This window comes from Carcharhinus amblyrhynchos, chromosome 12 (genome assembly GCF_965287045.1).
Source record: "Carcharhinus amblyrhynchos chromosome 12, sCarAmb.v2.hapA, whole genome shotgun sequence".
NCBI classification, from domain to species: Eukaryota; Metazoa; Chordata; class Chondrichthyes; order Carcharhiniformes; family Carcharhinidae; genus Carcharhinus; species Carcharhinus amblyrhynchos.
In genome coordinates, this window is record NC_137335.1 from 28,752,894 (window position 1) to 28,771,928 (window position 19,035).

General features: G+C 43.2%; 1 protein-coding gene across 3 annotated transcripts in view; it reads right to left on the reverse strand.

The window, feature by feature from the left end:
* The window catches only part of snx14 (sorting nexin 14), a 152,878-nt gene that overhangs the window by 116,070 nt on the left and 17,773 nt on the right, over window positions 1–19,035 (reverse strand). For all 3 annotated transcript variants that reach the window (XM_080200285.1, XM_080200284.1, XM_080200283.1), the window contains exons 4-6: window positions 17,481–17,559; window positions 15,038–15,081; window positions 9,088–9,175 (exon numbers count right to left, since the gene is read on the reverse strand). In XM_080200285.1, coding sequence (XP_080056411.1) covers window positions 9,088–9,175; window positions 15,038–15,081; window positions 17,481–17,559 — 211 coding nt within the window. The remainder of the gene's footprint in view (window positions 1–9,087; window positions 9,176–15,037; window positions 15,082–17,480; window positions 17,560–19,035) is intronic.

Below are 19,035 nucleotides of genomic sequence, written 5' to 3' on the forward strand. Positions count from 1 at the left end.
TGGACAGGTCAGGGCCTTTCATGTGTTGGTGCAGACTTGATGAGCCCAAGGCCTCTTCTGCACTGTAGGATTCTGTGACTCTGTGATTCTGAAAGAGCTGGGCTGCATCAAGTGTGTCAGAGATTGGTGGAATTAGTTCTTTGAGAGATAGGATTCTGGCAGATCTCATACTGAGCACAGATATATAGTCAGTACAAAATTCACAGCAAGATGTTTTGCTCATTGACCTGGTCTAGAACGCTGATCTAGAAATATCGGTCAGCAAATGTACCATCTGCCGAAACTATGGAAGCAAAGTCACTTAAAACTCCTTTCTAGTCATCGTCATGGCCTGCTGTACCATTTCACAAGAGCTCATATAGCGAGAAGGAAAATGACAATTTCTTGGTAATTATCAATAGCCACCTCAAGTGCATCGACATAAAGCACGAGTTAAAATATCAATACTGAACAGAGAGTACATGAGTTACAGTCTATTTTTGCTTGTTATGGATTACCAGGGGACCTCATCTGAGATAACATCCCTCAATTTCATTCTGATCCACTCCAAACATTCATGAAACAAAATGGTATCAAAGATCCGCTCACTCCTCTTTATCATCCAGTATCAAATGAAGTAGCACGGGTGTTCAAAATCTTTATGAAGCAGTAATTAGTTAATTGCCTGCTGAAGCATAAAGCGACTCCAAATTCCATTATACATGAAGAGAAGGTTACGTTGAGTTTGGTCCTACGAAATATTAGCATAATCCATTTGATCACAAGCAGTTCAGACTTCAGTGTCTGACTACTGATTTCAGAAAAAGAAACAGGGCATTTGAGTACTGAACCAAAACAGACTCGATACTAAAACCTAAAGATCAGGAAGATTTCGTAAAGAAGTTAGTACATTTGATTTGTAAATATTGCTCCAAGAATAAAAACACAATACTTAATTCTTTAAAACAGAAAAGCAGTGCAATGCAATTTTATATTACAGAAGTGACATGGGATCATAGAATCCCACAGCGCAGGAGGAGGCTTTCAACCTATTGAGTCTACATCAGCCACAATCCTACCCAGGCCCTATCCCCATAACCCCATGCATTTACCCTAGCTACTACCCCAACACTGAAGTGCAATTTAGCATGGCCAATCCACCTAACCCGTACATCTTTGGACTGTGGGAGGAAACCAGAGCACCCAGAGGAAACCCGCGAAGACGCAGGGGGAATGCGCAAATCAAATGTAGTGACCCAAGCCGGGAATCAACCTTGCTACATAATAAACACTTCCTTGAATTGACTATGTTTGGTGTCATCTTCTCTCCTCATGCCACCCAACATATAACAGGTAGAGGGAGCATTAACCCAGAAATGGGTCCTGGGGCAGAATAAGCATATTAACGTAGAGATAGGCATCAGCAGTAACAGGCACAGAGCATTAATCCAGAGACATGAGGTCATTGCACGTTCAAGAGAAGAAGAAACAAATGCAGGGACAGGTCTGCAGGTACAATAAGAGCAAAGGCAGGGCTCTGCAGGTATAATGAGGTATAATGCAGAGACATGGGTAGATAGATACACGATGTGGAGATGCCAGCGTTGGACTGGGGTAAAACAGAAAGAAATCCCGAACAGCAGTTTAAAGTCCAAAAAGGTTATTTGTATCAAAAGCCGCAAGCTTTCGGGACAGCCCGTCCCCTCGTCAGGTGGGTTGGGAGTTCTGATCGTAAAAAGGACACAAAAACACAAACTCAATTTATGTGCATAATGATTGGAATGTGAGTCTTTGCTTCCAGTGTGGACAAGAACGAGGGCTGTGAGGTTGGTGAGCAAACTGCACACGGTACAGTGATGCAGACACAGGACACAGGCAACGAGAAGGTGAAAAGGAACGTAGTAGTAATTGGGGATAGTGTGGTTAAGGGTATTGACACTGTCCTTTGTCACAATGACAAAGTGCACAGAAGGGTGTGTTGTCTGCCTGGTGCTCGGGTCCAGGATATCGCATCTGGGCTGCAGAGGAAGCTGGAGTGGGAGGGTGAGAATCCGGTCGTTGTAGTACATGTGGGTGCCAACGACGTGGGCAAAATGCGAACTAAGGATCTGGGGAGGGAGTATGAAAAGCTGGGAATGGAATTAAAAAGTAGAACCAACAAGGTGGTTATCTCTGGACTACTGCCTGAACCGAGTGCAGACGGGCGTAGGGTTGATAAGATTAAGAAAGTGAATGGGTGGCTCAGGGATTGGTGTGGGAGGAATGGGTTTGAATTTATGGGGCATTGGCACCAGTATTGGGGTAGTTGGGACCTGTTCAGGTGGGATGGGGTTGGTCTGAACCGTGCTGGGACCAGAGTCCTGGCGAATCGTGTAGATAGGACTGTAGATAGGGCTTTAAACTAATTAGCGGGGGTGGGGGGGGTGTGTGTGTGTGTGTGTGTGTGCGTGCGTGCGAGGGTAGGTGAAATTACGGGGTCTAAAGTAAAGGAGAGGGTACAGGTAAGGGAAGAGGCCAAGGATGTCCCAATAATAAAAGGAGTAGGGGGCGTGAGTAAGGTCGGTGGCATTCTGGCAAATAGGGTACAGGTGAAGGCTGGGATGAAGGCACTTTATCTGAATGCACGAAACATTCGGAATAAAGTGAATGAGCTGGTGGCGCAGATCAGCACAAATGGATATGATCTGGTGGCCATTACAGAGACTTGGCTGCAAGGTGACAGGGACCGGGAGCTAATGTACAGGGGTATCAAGTGCTTAGGAAGGATAGGCAGGAGGAAAAAGTGGGGGGGGGGGGGGGGGGGGGGTGCGTAGCTCTGCTGATTAAGGATAGCATTAGGGTGATAGTAAGGGATAATATAGGAGCCAAAGAGCAGAAAGTGGAATCGTTGTGGGTGGAGATTAGGAACAGCAAAGGGAAGAAGACGCTGGTGGGTGTCGTTTATAGGCTCCCAAATAATGATCTGGAGGTGGGGCGGGCTGTTAACGCGCAAATAAATGCAGCGTGCAGGAATGGAACAGCGATAATTATGGGGGATTTCAATCTACATATTGATTGGTTGACCCATGTTGGACGCGGTGGGCTTGAGGAAGAGTTCTTGGAATGCTGCCGGGATAGTTTCCTTGAACAGTGTGTGTCGGAGCCGACGAGGGAGCGAGCTATCTTGGATCTGGTGTTATGTAATGAGGCGGGTAGAATTAGGGGCCTTGTGGTGAAGGATCCTCTTGGGAAGAGTGATCATTGTATGGTGGAGTTTCTGATACAGATGGAAGAGGAGAAAGTGGGTTCCCGGACATGTGTCCTTTGTTTGAACAGAGGGGAGTACGATAGGATGACAGAGGAATTGGCGAATGTTGACTGGGGGAGCGTGTTGGAAGGTAGGTCTGCTGAGGAACAGTGGAGGATCTTTAAGGAGATCTTTCTTGGTGCTCAGCAGAAGTTTATTCTGATGGTTAAAAAGGATCGTAGGAGGAGAGATAATCAGCCGTGGATAACGAAGGAGGTAAAGGAAAGTGTTAAATTAAACGCGGATGCGTTTAGAGTAGCTAAGAGTAGTGGGCGAGAAGAAGATTGGAAGAGGTTTAAATGTCAACAAAGAAGTTGATAAAGAAGGGTAGGATAAACTATGAAGCTGGGCTAGCGCTTAATATAAAAAAGGATAGCAAGACTTTTTATAAATATATAAAAAGGAAGAGGCTGACTAGGGTGAACGTTGGACCCTTAGAGGATGAGAGGGGGGACTTAGTGGTAGGGGATGGGGAAATGGCTGAGGTCTTGAATAACTTTTTTGTTTCTGTCTTCACGGAGGAGGATGTGAATAATTTGCCGGGTGTTAGCGATGGAAAGATGGTAGGAGTGGAGGGCCTGAATGACATTATTGTTACTAGAGAGGCAGTGCTCGACAGACTGGAGGGACTGATTGTGGACAAGTCCCCAGGACCGGATGGAATGCATCCGAGGGTTCTGAAAGAAATGGCGGAGGTGATAGTGGATGCCTTGGTGATTATTTTCCAAACGTCGCTGGATTCCGGGGAAGTGCTGGAAGATTGGAAAACGGCTAATGTTACGCTGTTGTTTAAGAAGGGTGCCAGGCAAAAGGCAGGGAATTATAGGCCGGTTAGTTTAACGTCTGTTGTAGGTAAAATGTTAGAATCCGTCATCAAGGAGAAATTAGCGAGGCATCTTGAGGAGAATTGTTTGATAGAGCAGACGCAGCACGGTTTCGTTAAGGGGAAGTTGTGTCTGACAAATTTATTGGAGTTCTATGAGGATGTGTCTAGAGCGGTGGATAGAGGAGAGCCAGTGGATGTGGTCTTTCTTGATTTTCAGAAGGCGTTTGATAAGGTGCCTCACAAGAGGTTATTACAGAAGGTCAGGGGGCATGGAGTTGGGGGTAGGGTGTTAGGCTGGATAGGGGGTTGGCTGTCAAATAGGAGGCAGAGAGTGGGGGTCAATGGGTGCTATTCGGATTGGCGGTTGGTGACTAGTGGAGTGCCCCAGGGATCGGTGCTGGGGCCTCAGCTATTTACCATTTATACAGGTGATCTGGAGGAGGAAACCGAGTGTATGGTGTCGAAATTTGCTGATGACACCAAGATTGGTGGAATGGCAAATTGTGCGGAGGGTGTGGAAAGTCTGCAGGAGGATCTAGATAGGCTGGGCGAATGGGCCAGGAACTGGCAAATGGAATTTAATGTTGGCAAGTGTGAAGTTGTCCACTTTGGTAGGAATAACGGTAGGAAGGACTATTACTTACATGGCAAAAAACTGCAGCATGCAACGGTGCAGAGGGACCTCGGGGTCCTTGTGCATGAGTCGCAAAAACTCAGCCTGCAGGTGCAGCAGATGGTCAGGAAGGCTAATGGGATGCTGGCCTTCATAGCGAGGGGGATTGAATATAAAAGTAGGGAGGTCTTGCTGCAACTGTACAGGGCACTGGTGAGGCTGCAGCTGGAGTACTGTGTGCAGTTTTGGTCGCCGCACTTACGCAAGGATATTTTGGCCTTGGAGGGAGTGCAGAGGAGGTTTACTAGGCTGATACCGGAGTTGAGGGGGTTGAGCTATGAGGAGAGGCTGAATAAACTAGGCTTGTACTTGTTAGAGTTTAGAAGAATGAGGGGAGATCTCATTGAGACGTATAAGATGATGAATGGAATGGATAGGATAGAGGTGGAGAGGCTCTTCCCGCTCAGAAAGGACAGTAGGACTAGAGGGCACAGCCTCAAGATAAAGGGGGGGGGTGGGGGGGATGCGGTTTAGAACGGAGTTGAGGAGGAACTTCTTCACTCAAAGGGTGGTGAATCTCTGGAATTCTCTGCCCGTTGAAGTGGTGGAGGCTGCCTCGCTAAATATATTTAAGACACGGGTTGATAGGTTTTTGATAGGCAAGGGGATTAAGGGTAATGGGAGAGGGCGGGAATGTGGAACTGAGCCACGACAGATCAGCCATGATCTTACTGAATGGCGGGGCAGACTCGAGGGGCTAGATGGCCTACTCCTGCTCCTATTTCTTATGTTCTTATGTTCTGATCAATTCTTAAAGGTACAGACAATGTGAGTGGAAAGAGATTTAAGCACAGGTTAAAGAGATGTGTATTGATTCCAGACAGGAAAGTTAGTGAGATATTGCAAGTCCAGGCAAGTTGTGGGCGTTACAGATAGTGTGACATGAACCCAAGATCCCGGTTGAGGCCGTTCAACTTGCTTGATACAAGCAGAGAAGCCAACAATGCAAGGCAGGATTTTAAAGGTCTGGTGAAAAGCATTAATACAAAGACATAATAAAAATTAAAAACGGTGGAAATGTCACTCAATCTAAAGCATTAACTGTTTCATTCCACAGACGCAGTCTGATCTGCTGAACATTTCCTGCATTTTTATTTCAGATTTCCAACATTTGCAGTATTTGGTTTTGAATTAACACAATGGGCTGGGGGTGCAAGGAATCTGTATAATGGAAATAATGAAAAGATAGGGATCTGTTGGTGCAGTGAGAGCATTATACAGAGCCAGGGGTTAGTAGACACAGTCAGTAACGACCTTAATAGGGACAGATACATCAAGCGCTCCAATAGAGATTGGTATATCAGGGAAAGTATACTGCAGATGTATAGTGCCAAAGTACCATGAGGTGGAAAGAGACTGTAGACACAGTAAGAACATTTTGAGACAGATAGCAATCTGAAGGTGTAGAGTAAGGATTAATGGAGAGTCAGGAGTCTGTAAGCAGTGGCAAATTACATTAAGGTGGTGGCAAAAATAAAAAAGGTATAAAGAGGTATCTGCAGGTGCAGTAAAAGCACATCAAAAAGTATAAAGGGGTCTGCATGCGAAGTGAAAGCATTATTATGCACAGGAGTCTACAAGCATGAGAGAGCATGAATGAAGAGACAACAACTTTGAGTTTAGATAATGTGGTTAACATATTAAAATGCTCCCAAGACACTTCACAGAAACGAAACCAAATAACATTTTTAATTCCAAACAGTAGGAGGAGAGACCATGGCAGATAGAACAAAGAACAAAAACAGCCTGGGAAACAGCCCTTCGGCCCAACGAGCCCGCGCCGCCATCTCAACACCACCAGTCCCCCCCTCCACCCACGACCCTTGTCTGATGTTTTACGGCCATCCAGATTGAGGGAAACTGATGACCAGAAGCTTGGCAAAGAGGTACATGCAGTATCTTAAAAAACAGAAAGAGAGATGGTGATGCTTTGCAAGGAATTCCTTGGCAGTGAAAAGTATCATTGCCAATTGCAAAGCAATTAAAATCAGTGATGCTCAACAGACCAGAATTAAAGTAGTAAAAGATATCTTGGACAGCTGCAGGATGAAGGAGATTAGAGAGATAAGGAGGAGTGGAAGGATTTTAGATAAGGATAAGAATGTTCAAATTTAGGTTTTTCTTAGCAGGAAACTAGTATGGGTCAGTGAGTGTTGGGCATATGAGACTTGGCATAAGTTAGGACATGGGCAACAGTTTTGGATGACCTCAAGTTTACAGAGGGCAGAAAATGGGAGGGTGGCCGTAAAAGCAATGGAAATTTGAGTCTAGAGGCAGCAAAGGCAGATGAGCTGAGATAAGGGAAAATATGGATTATGTTACAGATATGGAAAAAGTCGTTTTAATGATGATGTGGCTACGTGGCCAAAAGTCCATCACAGGATCAAACATGACATTGAGACTGCCAATGGTCTGATTCAGACTCACGCAGTTTCGAGGAAAAAGGCCTGCTACTAGGAAACGGAATTTTCAACCGGGTCTGAAGGCAAATGGCTTCATACTTCCCAATCATTTTAGAAAAGATTCTACTGGTATTCTTCCAAATTCTCTGCACATAGCCATCTCTGCATTTATCAGGCAAGAGGAGGGAGTCATTGTTCCAACGGAGAACCAGGAAAATGTAAATGTCACTGGCTGTATGAAGGTCATGATGTGGAGATGCCATATATGGATATGAAGGTCATGCCATTTGAGAGTGCTGTTTATAGTCATCATCACTTTATTAAGGTAAAATCATCTTCAATGCTGTATCCCAGCCATAGCTGCCACTAATCCCCAGAAACGGTTTGACACAATAAAATTTAAATATCTGCCTGCCCTCTGTGCTAAAGATTGGCCAGTTAGTGTCATAGAGCATGACAGGTGATAGACTGGTACCAACCAATTGTCAAAAAGTCATCTCAAAGATTCAACCTCAATGTATCCACAAAGATTTGCCAATGGTTTGCAGGCCAGAGGTGTCATTATTTCCTCAGGTTATTTTTCTTGCTTCTCTTGCTGTCTGGACACTTGCCATATACATTTGTGGAATAAACAAACTTCTAGGAACAGAGTGTTTACTTATCTTCATTTGCCCATGACATCTCATCTGTTGGTAGTGGGGAAAGTGATGCAAGAAGGGGAGGGAGGCTGCAAGGATGGGATCATATGAGGATGTACTTTCACCAACCACACTTTCCTAGATGTAGTGAGGCTCCCTTTGGCTCAACTGAGGTCAGCACACAAACAATAATTCACTAAATCAGAATTGAGACAATACTTACAGGCATGGCTGTCATAGCAATGCAGACTGACTATCAGTACTTTAGAATGTAAGTGCAGGTAAGTGGGTTTGAAGTGGCAATCTATTGCTGATGTGGCATAACTTCCTCGGAGTGCCTAATATTAAAGATTTAAAATGTGCGTGGAGATGGCAATGAAATCACCATCAGCCACATTTAGGCAATATACTTTTCAGATCTATGATGTCACTCTGGTGTAACACTATAAATACCTTCACAATAATTCTCTTACCAAATACTTTCTTTATTTCCTCACTGCTATTACGGCCATCATGCTATCAAAATACCTGTTATCCCTTCCCTCCTGAGTTCTAAAAACATTTATGATCCTTGGTCAGACCCTGCTCAGGTTGTGGGGGAGATCCAATTTTGTTTAAGCTAGACAAAATTTGAGATTCAAGATGCTTCCCAAGTGAAGAAAGCCACAAGATGCCACAAGTTATGAACAATTAAAAATAAACTTTACTATACAAGTACAGAAAAAGCAATTCATAAGTATCTTGTATTTTAACATTCAGGTGAATTAACAAGCCAACTGTGGTCGAATGCACCACATTTCACAATAAATGACAGATACAACTAAAATGGATTTATGGATTTCTGTAATATCCAGGTAGATTGCTGTCACACTTAATCAACCAATCTCAGTGAAATGTCATCTCTCTTGTAAGAATCCCCAGTCTTCAACTTCAAAGATCTTGCCTTGGAATTCTCTCCAAAAAACATTCCAATGTGGCTGGCTTTGACGACAGCTAACCTTGCATGGTTTCGATTTTGCCTTCTGGGATTACATGCCCCTGGTTTTCCAATCACTTAAGCATCAGTTTACAGGCGAAATTTCAGATCTTTGGCCATGCCTTCTGACATCTGTCCTAAATCTCATGTTAAATTATGTTTGATAATATACCAGTGGCGCACAATGCATCGTTTTAGTGTAGTAAGAGTACTGTATCATTGCAAATTTTCATTATTATGGGCTTTGCCTTCCACAGATTACTCAGAGAATAAAATTTTCTGTACAGTTATGAATTTTGCTTCTTACCTTCTGAGCTCTACGGACTAGAACAGCTGCAAAAAAGTGCAAAGTTACTCTGAGTTCATCAATAAACGCTTCGTCATCAGTCAAGTCCCTGAAAAATCAGAAAAAGGGCCTTCTTCACACAGAGGTTCAAATGCATTGGAAAGGTTTAAGATAAGCACTGGATGCATAGACATTCAAAGTCTATTGTAGTTTTTGACAAAAAATTAGACTTGCATTCTGCTCCACTAAATGAACTCTACTGTGCAGAGCTCAAGCCTCCAAAAAAAAACTATGGCTCACTTGTGTAAGGACAAACAGACATGTGCAACAGGCCAAGGAACTACAACAGGCAATCCATGGGTACTAATTCTCCTCAAGAAATTTTTTCCTCTTTATCTGACCCCATCCCTTCTTCTCATCTCTTGCTGGGCATTCATGATAATCTCCAACATTCCCCTCTCTACTATTAGAATGATATGCCCTTCGGAAAAATCTCAGTTTTATCGCCTTAAACCCTCTCCCCAAGGAACTGAATTCAACAGAACAATGAGATTTTGTTCCATAGCCTTCATCACCACGTGCACTTCTTTGGCCAGGAATCCACTATGCTCAAGGGATCCTTTCACCTGTTACTAGTGTTCTCTTTCCAACTTGATTCCTACGTATGGCTGGACCCTATTTTCATATCTTTAATCAAGAACTGCCTGTGTGACTTCAGCCGGCTGAATTTCTGACAAAGGTGGTGCTGCTGTTATTTTATATGCCATCCTCGCCTAGTAGAGGCCATCTCCGTCACTTCCTCCTACCGAACCATGCCCCGCAACCAATTATTAAGCCATTGTCTCTGACCTCACCTCCTCTGGAGGTCCTCCCTCCTTTAGCTTCCCACCTCATGTTCCCCCAACCCAACAGTACAATTGTACGTCTTTTCAAGATCCACAAGCAGGACTGTCCTGGTAGACCTATCATTTAAGCAGGCTCTTGTCCTACTGAACTGATTTCTTCCTACCTTAAGTATTTTTTCTCTCCTTGTCAATTATCTCCCCATCGACATCCATGACTCTTCTGATGCCCTCTATCATGAACCTCCATTCTCTTGACAACTCATCTCCCAAGAGTTCTTTACTTTTTCCTTGAATGGAGGTCAGTCCAGTTTCAACACATCACTATCCTTCTTTCCTCCACCTGGCTAAACTTGTTCTCTTATTGAACAAAGTTCTCTTAACCCTCCTTACTCCTCCAATAAAAGATGTTGTTGTGGGTAGCCACATTTATTTATTTATTAGTTTCCAGTAGGTTTATATTAACACTGCAATGAAGTCACTGTAAAAATGGGTCTTAGCTGTGCCTGGCTTTTTGGCAGAAGTGCAGCCCCCTCTCTGAACTCTTTTCCCTGTATATTGATCACTATAATGAACATTATTCCCCTGAATTAGAAACCTACCATTAGCTTAGTTTCCAATTCCTGTTCTTTTCTCACCTTTACTTGGACCCTTCCTCAATGCCCTGCCTTCCATTTCTGGGGAAGGTCATCAACAAATATTCACTACAACGAAGGAGATTCTCATCGATTTCAGGAAACATAATGGAGAATATGCCCCTGTCTATAGCAATAGGGATGAAATACAAATGGTTGAGAGCTTCAAGTTTTTAGGTGTCCAGATCACCAACAATCTGTCCTCGTCCCCCCCACACCAACACTATAGTTAAGAAAGCCCACCAACACCTCTACTTTCTCAGAAGACAAAGGAAATTTGGCATGTCAGCTATGACTCTCACCAACTTTTACAGACGCACCATAGAAAACATTCTTTCTGGTTTTTTCACAGCTTGGTACGACTACTGCTTTACCCAAGACCACAATAAACTACAAAAGGTCATGAACGTAGCCAGTATCCCATCCACTGACTCTGTCTATATTTCCCACTGCCTCGGAACAGCAGCCAGCATAATTAAGGACCCACGCAGCCCAGACATATTCTCTTCTACCTTCTTCCATGAGGAAAAAAAATACAAAAGTCTGAGGTCACGCACCAACGGACTCAAGAACAGCTTCTTTTCCGCTGCCATCAGATTTTTGAATGGACCTACCTCGCACTAAGTTGATCTTTCTCTACACTCTAGCTATGACTGCAACACTACATTCTGCACTCTCTCCTTTCCTTCTCTACGAATGGTATGTTTTCTCTATACAGTGTGCACGAATCAACACATGAAAATAAAAAATCAAATCAATATAAGCCCACTTACTGCAACTATACTTCCTCACACCCTACATCCTGAAAGGTTTCCATTGCATTCTCCCAGGCTCTCCATCTCCTTTGCATCTATTCTGAAGACGCAACCTTCCATAGCTGCACTTCTGGTAAGTGTTTATTTTTTCTTCAACCAAGATCTTCCATCTTTGCCACTATGGTTAACAAGGCCCTCAACCACGCCCAGCTCATTTATTGTATGTCTGCTCTCACTTCTTCTACATCCTCCAAGAGCCACAATCAGTTTTTCCTGGTCCTCCGCCACTTCCAGCAGGATGCCACCACCAAACACATCTTTCCCTTTCAGCATTCCAAAAGAACTATTCCCTCCACAACACACTGTCCACTTCACTACCCCCCTCAATACCCTGCCCCTTCTCACTGAACCTATGTAAGTGCATGATGTAAGTGGGCGGCATAATGTCTAGCACTGCTGCCTCACAGTGCCAGAGACCCAGGTTTGATTCTTGGCTACAGCCATTGTCGGTGTGGAGTCAGCACGTCCTCCCTGTGTCTGTGTGGGTTTTCTCCGGGTGCTTGGGTTTCCTCCCACAGTACGAAAGATGCACTGGTTAGGTGCATTTGCTACGCTAAATTCTCTCGAACAGGCGCCAGAGTGTAGCAACTAGGGGATTTTCACAGCAACTTCATTTGTGTTAATGTAAGCCTACTTGTCACACCAATAAAGTAAACTTTACACTTTAATAAAGTGTAACAGATGTAAAGATGTAACACCCACCTTTTATCTCCTCCTCGTTTTCTAAGGCTGCAAATATTCCTTCTAGGTAAGGCAGCAATTTACCTATAATCCTTTTAAATTAGTGTATTGCATTTAATGCTCACAGTGGGCTTTCCTCTACACTTGGGTAACCACTTTGCAAAACACCTCCATTCCATAGCTTCTGGCCTGCCATTTTAATTTCCCACCTTACTCTGATGTTAACCTCTCTGCCTTCACCCTACTATAGTGTTCCAATGAAGCACAATGCAAGTTCAAGTAACAACACTTTAACTTGCAATTGAGCACTTTTACAGCCTTTTGGACTCCACATCAAGTTCAACAACTTCAGACTGTAATCTCTACTCTGACTCTGCACTTCTTTGCTACCACTCCTCACCCACCCAACATAACAACTGTTCTCTCCTGGTGTCCAAAACAAGTTCACTTTGGTCAAATATCAAATGCAGCTAATAGCCACAGACATATCCCAGTCAGGATCAGTGCCTTCAACAGAAGTAGAGAAAATAAATGAGATAGGAAAATAAGAGAAAGTATTAAAGCACCACTGGCCTTGCTCAGTTTTCTTTTGACTGTATCATGGTGGCATTGTAAAAGCCCTATATACAGTAGCTTGAAACCATGAGATTTTAAATATTCCATAGTACAGTTCTAAAAAAGACCAATTCTGCACTCAAATCAATTTGGAGATTGAGTTATTTGAGAATACTGAGATCATCTACTTGAATTTACCAATAGTATACATACCTTACTCCCCGACATCTCAATCTAGCCAAGATATGCCTAGATAAATGCTAGATACCCCTCCAAAATCTCATTCAGATCTGAAGTGAAATCAACAGTAGAAATCACAGAGCCAGTGTTTGCACACTCTTGCCAATCTACTAGTACTTCCAAAACCAGTTTTCCCAGATCTATAAGGTCGCTGAACACCAAATTCTTAAATAGTGACTAATGACAAAAATTCTGCATTACTAAAGGGTAGACTATACATAAAAAATAAACTATGTAAAACCATGACAAAAATTATGATGACATATCACCATTCAAAGGAAGTAAATTAATCGATTTTAGGACCATATTTATTTTAGTTTCGGAACAGGTTATTGAACCATAAAATGATTTACAGGTGCTCAATGTTGCTTTGGAACAGAACTGCTTTTTCAGAATTGGCAATAAAGCAAAAGAGAATGTAAAGAGCTTCTACAAACACAAAGGGCAAAACAGTAACAAGGGAGAGTGTAGGGTATCTTAAGGGTCAACAAGGTCATCTACATACGGATCCACAAGAGATGGGCGAGATCCTAAATGAATATTTCTTATCAATATTTACTGTTGAGAGGAGGCGGTGTTGGAAGTCTTAAAGCGTATCAATAAATCCCCGGAACCTGATGAAGTATATCCCAGGACGTTGTGGGAGGTTAGGGAGGAAATTGCGGGTCCCCTAGCCGAAATATTTGTACCATCGATAGTCATGGGTGAGGTGCCTGAAGACTGGAGAGTGGCAAATGTTGTGCCTTTGTTTAAAAAAGGCTGCAGGGAAAAGCCTGGGAACTCCAGGCCAGCAAGCCTCACATCTGTAGTGGGTAAATTGTTAGAAGATATTTTGAGAGACAGGATCTACAGGCATTTAGAGACGCAAGGACTGATTAGGGACAGTCAGCATGGCTTTATGAGTGGAAAATCACGTCTCACAAATTTAATTGAGTTTTTTTTGAAGGGGTAACCAAGGTGGTAGATGAGGGCAGCACAGTTGATGTTATCTACATGATCTTTAGCAAGGTCTTTGACAAGATGCCACATGGTAGGCTGTTGCATGAAGTTAAATCTCACGGGATCAAGGGTGAGGTATCTAAATGGAGACAAAATTGGCTTCTTGACAGAAGTGGCTGTAGAGAGTTGGTTTTCAAACTGAAGGCCTGTGACCAGTGGTGTGCCTCAGGGATCAGTGCTGGGCCCACTGTTATTTGTCATTTATACTAATGATTTGGATGAGAATATAGGGGACATGGTGTCATCTGCAAACTTACTAACCAAGATTGGTGGCATAGTGGACAGTGAAGAAAGTTATCTCCAATTGCCATGGAATCTTGATCAATCAGGCCAGTGGGCTGACAAATGGTAGATGGAGTTTAATTTAATCAAATGCAAGGTGATGCATTTTGGATTGAGTAAGTCCTGCCTTGGTTCAGTTAATGGTAGGGTGTTGGGGAGAATTACAGAACAAAGAGATCTTGGGGTACATGTTCATAGCTCCTTGAAAGTGGAGTCACAGGTGGACAGAATGGTGAAGAAGGCACGTGGCATGCCTGGTTTCATCGGTCAAAACATTGAATACAGGAACTGGAATGTCTTGTTGAAGTTGTACAAGACATTGGTAAGGCCACACGTGGAATACTGTGTGCAATTCTGTCACGCTATTATAGAAACGATATTGTTAAATTCGAAAGAATGCAGAAAAGATTTACTGGGATGCTACCGGGACTTGATGGACTGAGTTATAAGAAGAGATTGAATACACTGGGGCTTTTTTCTCTGGAGCGTAGGAGGCTGAAGGGTGACCTTATAGAGGTCTACAAAATAACGACAAGACAAGGTAGATAGTCAATATCTTTTCCCAAAGGTAGGGGAGTCTAAAACTAGAGGGCATAGGTTTAAGGTGAGAGGGGATACAAAAATGTCCAGAGGGGCAATTCTTTAACACAGAGGGTGGTGAGTATCTGGAACAGGCTGCCCGAGGTAATAGTAGAGGCGGGTACAATTTTATCTTTTAAAAAGCATTTAGATAGTTACGTGGGTACAATGGGCCAAATGCGGGCAACTGGGATTAGCTTAAGGATTTAGAAGAAAAAGGGCAGCATGGATGGGCTGAAGGGCCTGTTTCCATGTTGTAAACCTCTATGATTCTATAACTGCTTTAAAATACATTTATTATCACATTCAAGGTTCCAATGTAGTAAAATGAACCACTTCTTACCTATACCAAGGATGCACAAAGTTTTCAATCACCAGCTCCAGTATCTAAAGAACGTAAAATTCTATAGTTAGCACAAAACCAGGATTTTGGTTAAGCATACATTATCTTTGCAACTTCTTGAAATACTTTTGTATATGTTATGCATATAAACATGACCCCAGGCCTGAACAGACTAATGTTAAAAGGTGTTGCCACCACTGAAGAGTTTTGAGAATTTTAAGGGGATCTTCATTTAATTTTTCAGCTTTCTGCTGGCATCATAGAATCCTATAGTTCAGGAGGCGGCCATTTTGCCTATTGAGTCTGCATCAACCACAATTCTATCCAGGCTCTATCCGCATCACCCCATGTATTTACGCACACAACTTTGGACTGTGAGAAGAAACTACATCTGGAGGAAACCCACGCAGACACAGTAAGAATTTGTGAATTCCACACAGATACTAACCCAAGCCAGGAACTGAACCCAGGTCCCTGGCACCGTGAGGCAGCAGTGCTAGCCACTTTGTCACTATGTCGCCCCATGTTGAGAATATTTCAATGTATGAAACAAATGTCATCCAAATGATTTTCTGTTGACTGTGGTGGCACAGGTGTTAGCACTGCTGCCTCACAGCGCTGGGATGCGGGTTTAATTCCGGCCTTGGGTCACTGTTCAAACCCCACTCAGACATTCACCGGATACTCCATTTTCCTCCCACACTCCAAAGATGTGCAGGTTACGCTGATTGTCCCTTAGTGTCAGGGAACTTGCAGTGGTTATGCAGGTAAATACGCAGGGTTAAGGGGATAGGGACTGGGTGGGATTGCGGTTGGCACAGACTTGATCGGCCAAATGGCCTCCTTCTGCAGAGTAGGGATTATATGATTTTTGTGCTCGGGGAATAGAACACACTTACATGATGGCACAAAGTGTCAGCATTAAACATTTCCACAGAATTATTACAGTGTAGTGTCTGCGCCAGCACTCCGAATGAGCAATTCACTCAAGCGCCATTTTCCTACCTTCTCCCCATAATCCTGCAAATTCTTTCCCCTATCTACTCTGCCCAGACCCCTCATGATTTTAAAATCCCTCCAACACATCTCTCAAACTTCTCTTTTCAAAGGAAAACCACCTCAATTTCTACAATGTAGTAATATAACTCAAGTTCCTCATCTCTGGAAGCATTCTCGAGAACTTTTTCTGAAGTCTCTTTAATGTCTTTGCATCTTTCCTAAAGAGTGGTATCCAGAACTAGGCACAATGTCCCAGTTGAGGCCAAACCACTGTTTTATACAAGTTTAATATAACTTCCTTGGTCTTGTAATGAAGCTTAGAATGTCGCTGCCTGTCCACCCATTCCACCAACTTGTCAGTGTCCTTTTAAATTCTACAAAATCCTTCTCACAGCTCACAATGTTTCCAAGTTCGGTATCATCTGTAGATTTTGAAGTTGTGTCCTGTGCGCCAAAGTTCAATGACTGATGTCAGGAAGAACAACGGTCCCAACACCAATCCCATGGCAAATTCACAGAAACCATCCTCCTGTTCAAAAACAAATCCATTAGCCACGACACACTGTTTATGTCATTCAGCCAATTTTCTATCTATAGTTCTAATGTCCCTTTTATTCCATGAACTGTAACTTTGTTCACAAGTCTGTTGTGTAGCACGGTATGAAATGCCTTTTGGAAGTCCACGTACACAACATCAGCAAAATTACTTTCATCAACCTTCTCTGTTACCGCTTCAAAAATTCAAGTTAAGCAAGAGTTCTCCTTAAATGCATCCGTTTTCCTTAATTAACCCACGGTTATGACTACTAATTTTGCCCTGATTTATTGTTTCTAGGAGCTTCCCAACTTCTGCAAATTTAAACTGACCAGCCTATAATTGTTAGATTTACCTTTACATCCTTTTTAGAACGAGGGATAACATTCATAATTCTCCAATTATCTGGCACCACCTGAGTCTACGGAAGAAGGAAAAATTCTGGCCAGTACCTCTGATTTCCACTCTCATTTCCCTCAGTTTCATTGGGTTTATCTCATCTGCTCCTGGTGCCAAATCAATTTTAAGATTACCCCATACCACTGACTTATCAATTTTAAAGTCTTCAAGTGTCTAAACTATCTCCTCATTCATCATGACCCAGGTAATATCTTCTTGATAAAGGCAAATGCAAAGTGTTTATTTAATACATCAATGATGCGCCCCGTCTCTATATTATCACGAACAGCCAGTCCGCTGCACGGGTTGCGTGTGCTTCAAACTCACGATACAAGGAATGCGTCCATTATGCACAGTAATAAACATTTGCAAAGGAAATATTAATACTGAGTCATTAACGAAGGGAAATGACTACTGCATTTTTTTAAAAAGTTATCTAAGAGACCCCAAATTGTTTCAAGCGAACACAAAACATATGACTCCTGCATGAAGAGTGATAGGTGAACTTACTTCAGACAGAGATGCATCCACCTTTGAACTAATCGTCAACCCCAGCCACGGTTGGTAGTTTTCCAAAAGTAGCGTGGCCCTGACAACAGATAATACACATATTATAAAATAACATTTTAACAAACAGCTCCCAGCCACCTGACGAAGGAACAACATGTTCCGAAAGCTTGGGGCGTCTGCTACAAATAAGCTTGTTGGACTTTAAGCTGGTGTTGTGAGATTTCGGTTTTACCCCAGTCCAACACCAGCATCTTCACTTCAGGGAAATGGTGCCAGGAACGGAGTATCCTAATCTCCCAAGGAGTGTTGGGATGAATACTTGGCCAAATTTGAGAACTAGCTACTGCACTTTCACAACTCATTTGAGGGCAAGGCATCTTCAGTTCAGCAAAGCACACTGCATCAGTCTTCAAGGCTTGAGGTCGTCAAAGACTCTGACCACTGATCTTATGTTGTCTTATCCTGTGTTTGTCAAGAAGGGTTGGCCAGATGCGTCTGGGTCCTTGCCACCCATTGGGACCTTGGCTCTTTTTCTGCGGGGGCATAGAACATAGAAATCTACAGCACAAACAGGCCCTTCGGCCCACAAGTTGCGCTGATCATATCCTTACTTACTAGGCCTTTCTATAACCCTCAATCCCATTAAATCCCATGTACTCATCCAGAAGTCTCTTAAGAGACCCCAACGAGTTTGCCTTCACCACCACCAACGGCAGCCGATTCCACTCACCCACCCACCACCCTGAGTGAAAAACTTATCCCTGACATCTCCTCTGTACTTAGCCCCCCCCCCAGCACCTTAAACCTGTGTCCTCTTGTAGCAACCATTTCAGCCCTGGGAAATAGCCTCCAAGAATCCACCCAATCTATACCTCTCAACATTTTATAAACCTCTAACAGGTCACCTCTCATCCTTCGTCTCTCCAGGGAGAAAAGACCTAGTTCCCTCAACCTAAGGCATGCCTCCCAATCCAGGTAACATCCTTGTAAATCTCCTCTGCATCCTTTCAATAGCTTCCACATCTTTCTTGTAACGAGGCAACCAGAACTGCGCACAGTACTCCAAGTGGGGTCTGACTAGGGTCTTATAAAGCTGCAGCATTATCTCCCGACTCCTAAACGCAATCCCTCGATTAATGAAGGCTAGTACAACATACGCCTTCTTAACCACATCCTCTACCTGCGAGCCCAATTTAAGAATCAGACATCTGGATGACAACATGGCAGAGGTGCAGAGTCTTTGCTAAAGCTCTGGATGGATCCTGGATATTGCCTGATGGTCTTGTCATGGCTTTTGCAAGCTTATCCTGCAGTTCATCATTAATGCTGAACTTTGCTCCCATGAGATTATAATTCTGATTTTGTGATGTTGCCTTTTATTCTGACAAATAAGCATAGAGGCGTTTACAGCGTTTGTTATGCTGTGAAAAGCAGGATTTTTTTTTATTGTTGATGGCATTCATCCACCAGCCTGTTCTGACAGTGGAACAAGGGAGGCCACAATTTAACTGTTTCTGGGTCCATTTCTTTCCACTGAGTATGGCGAGATGGTTAT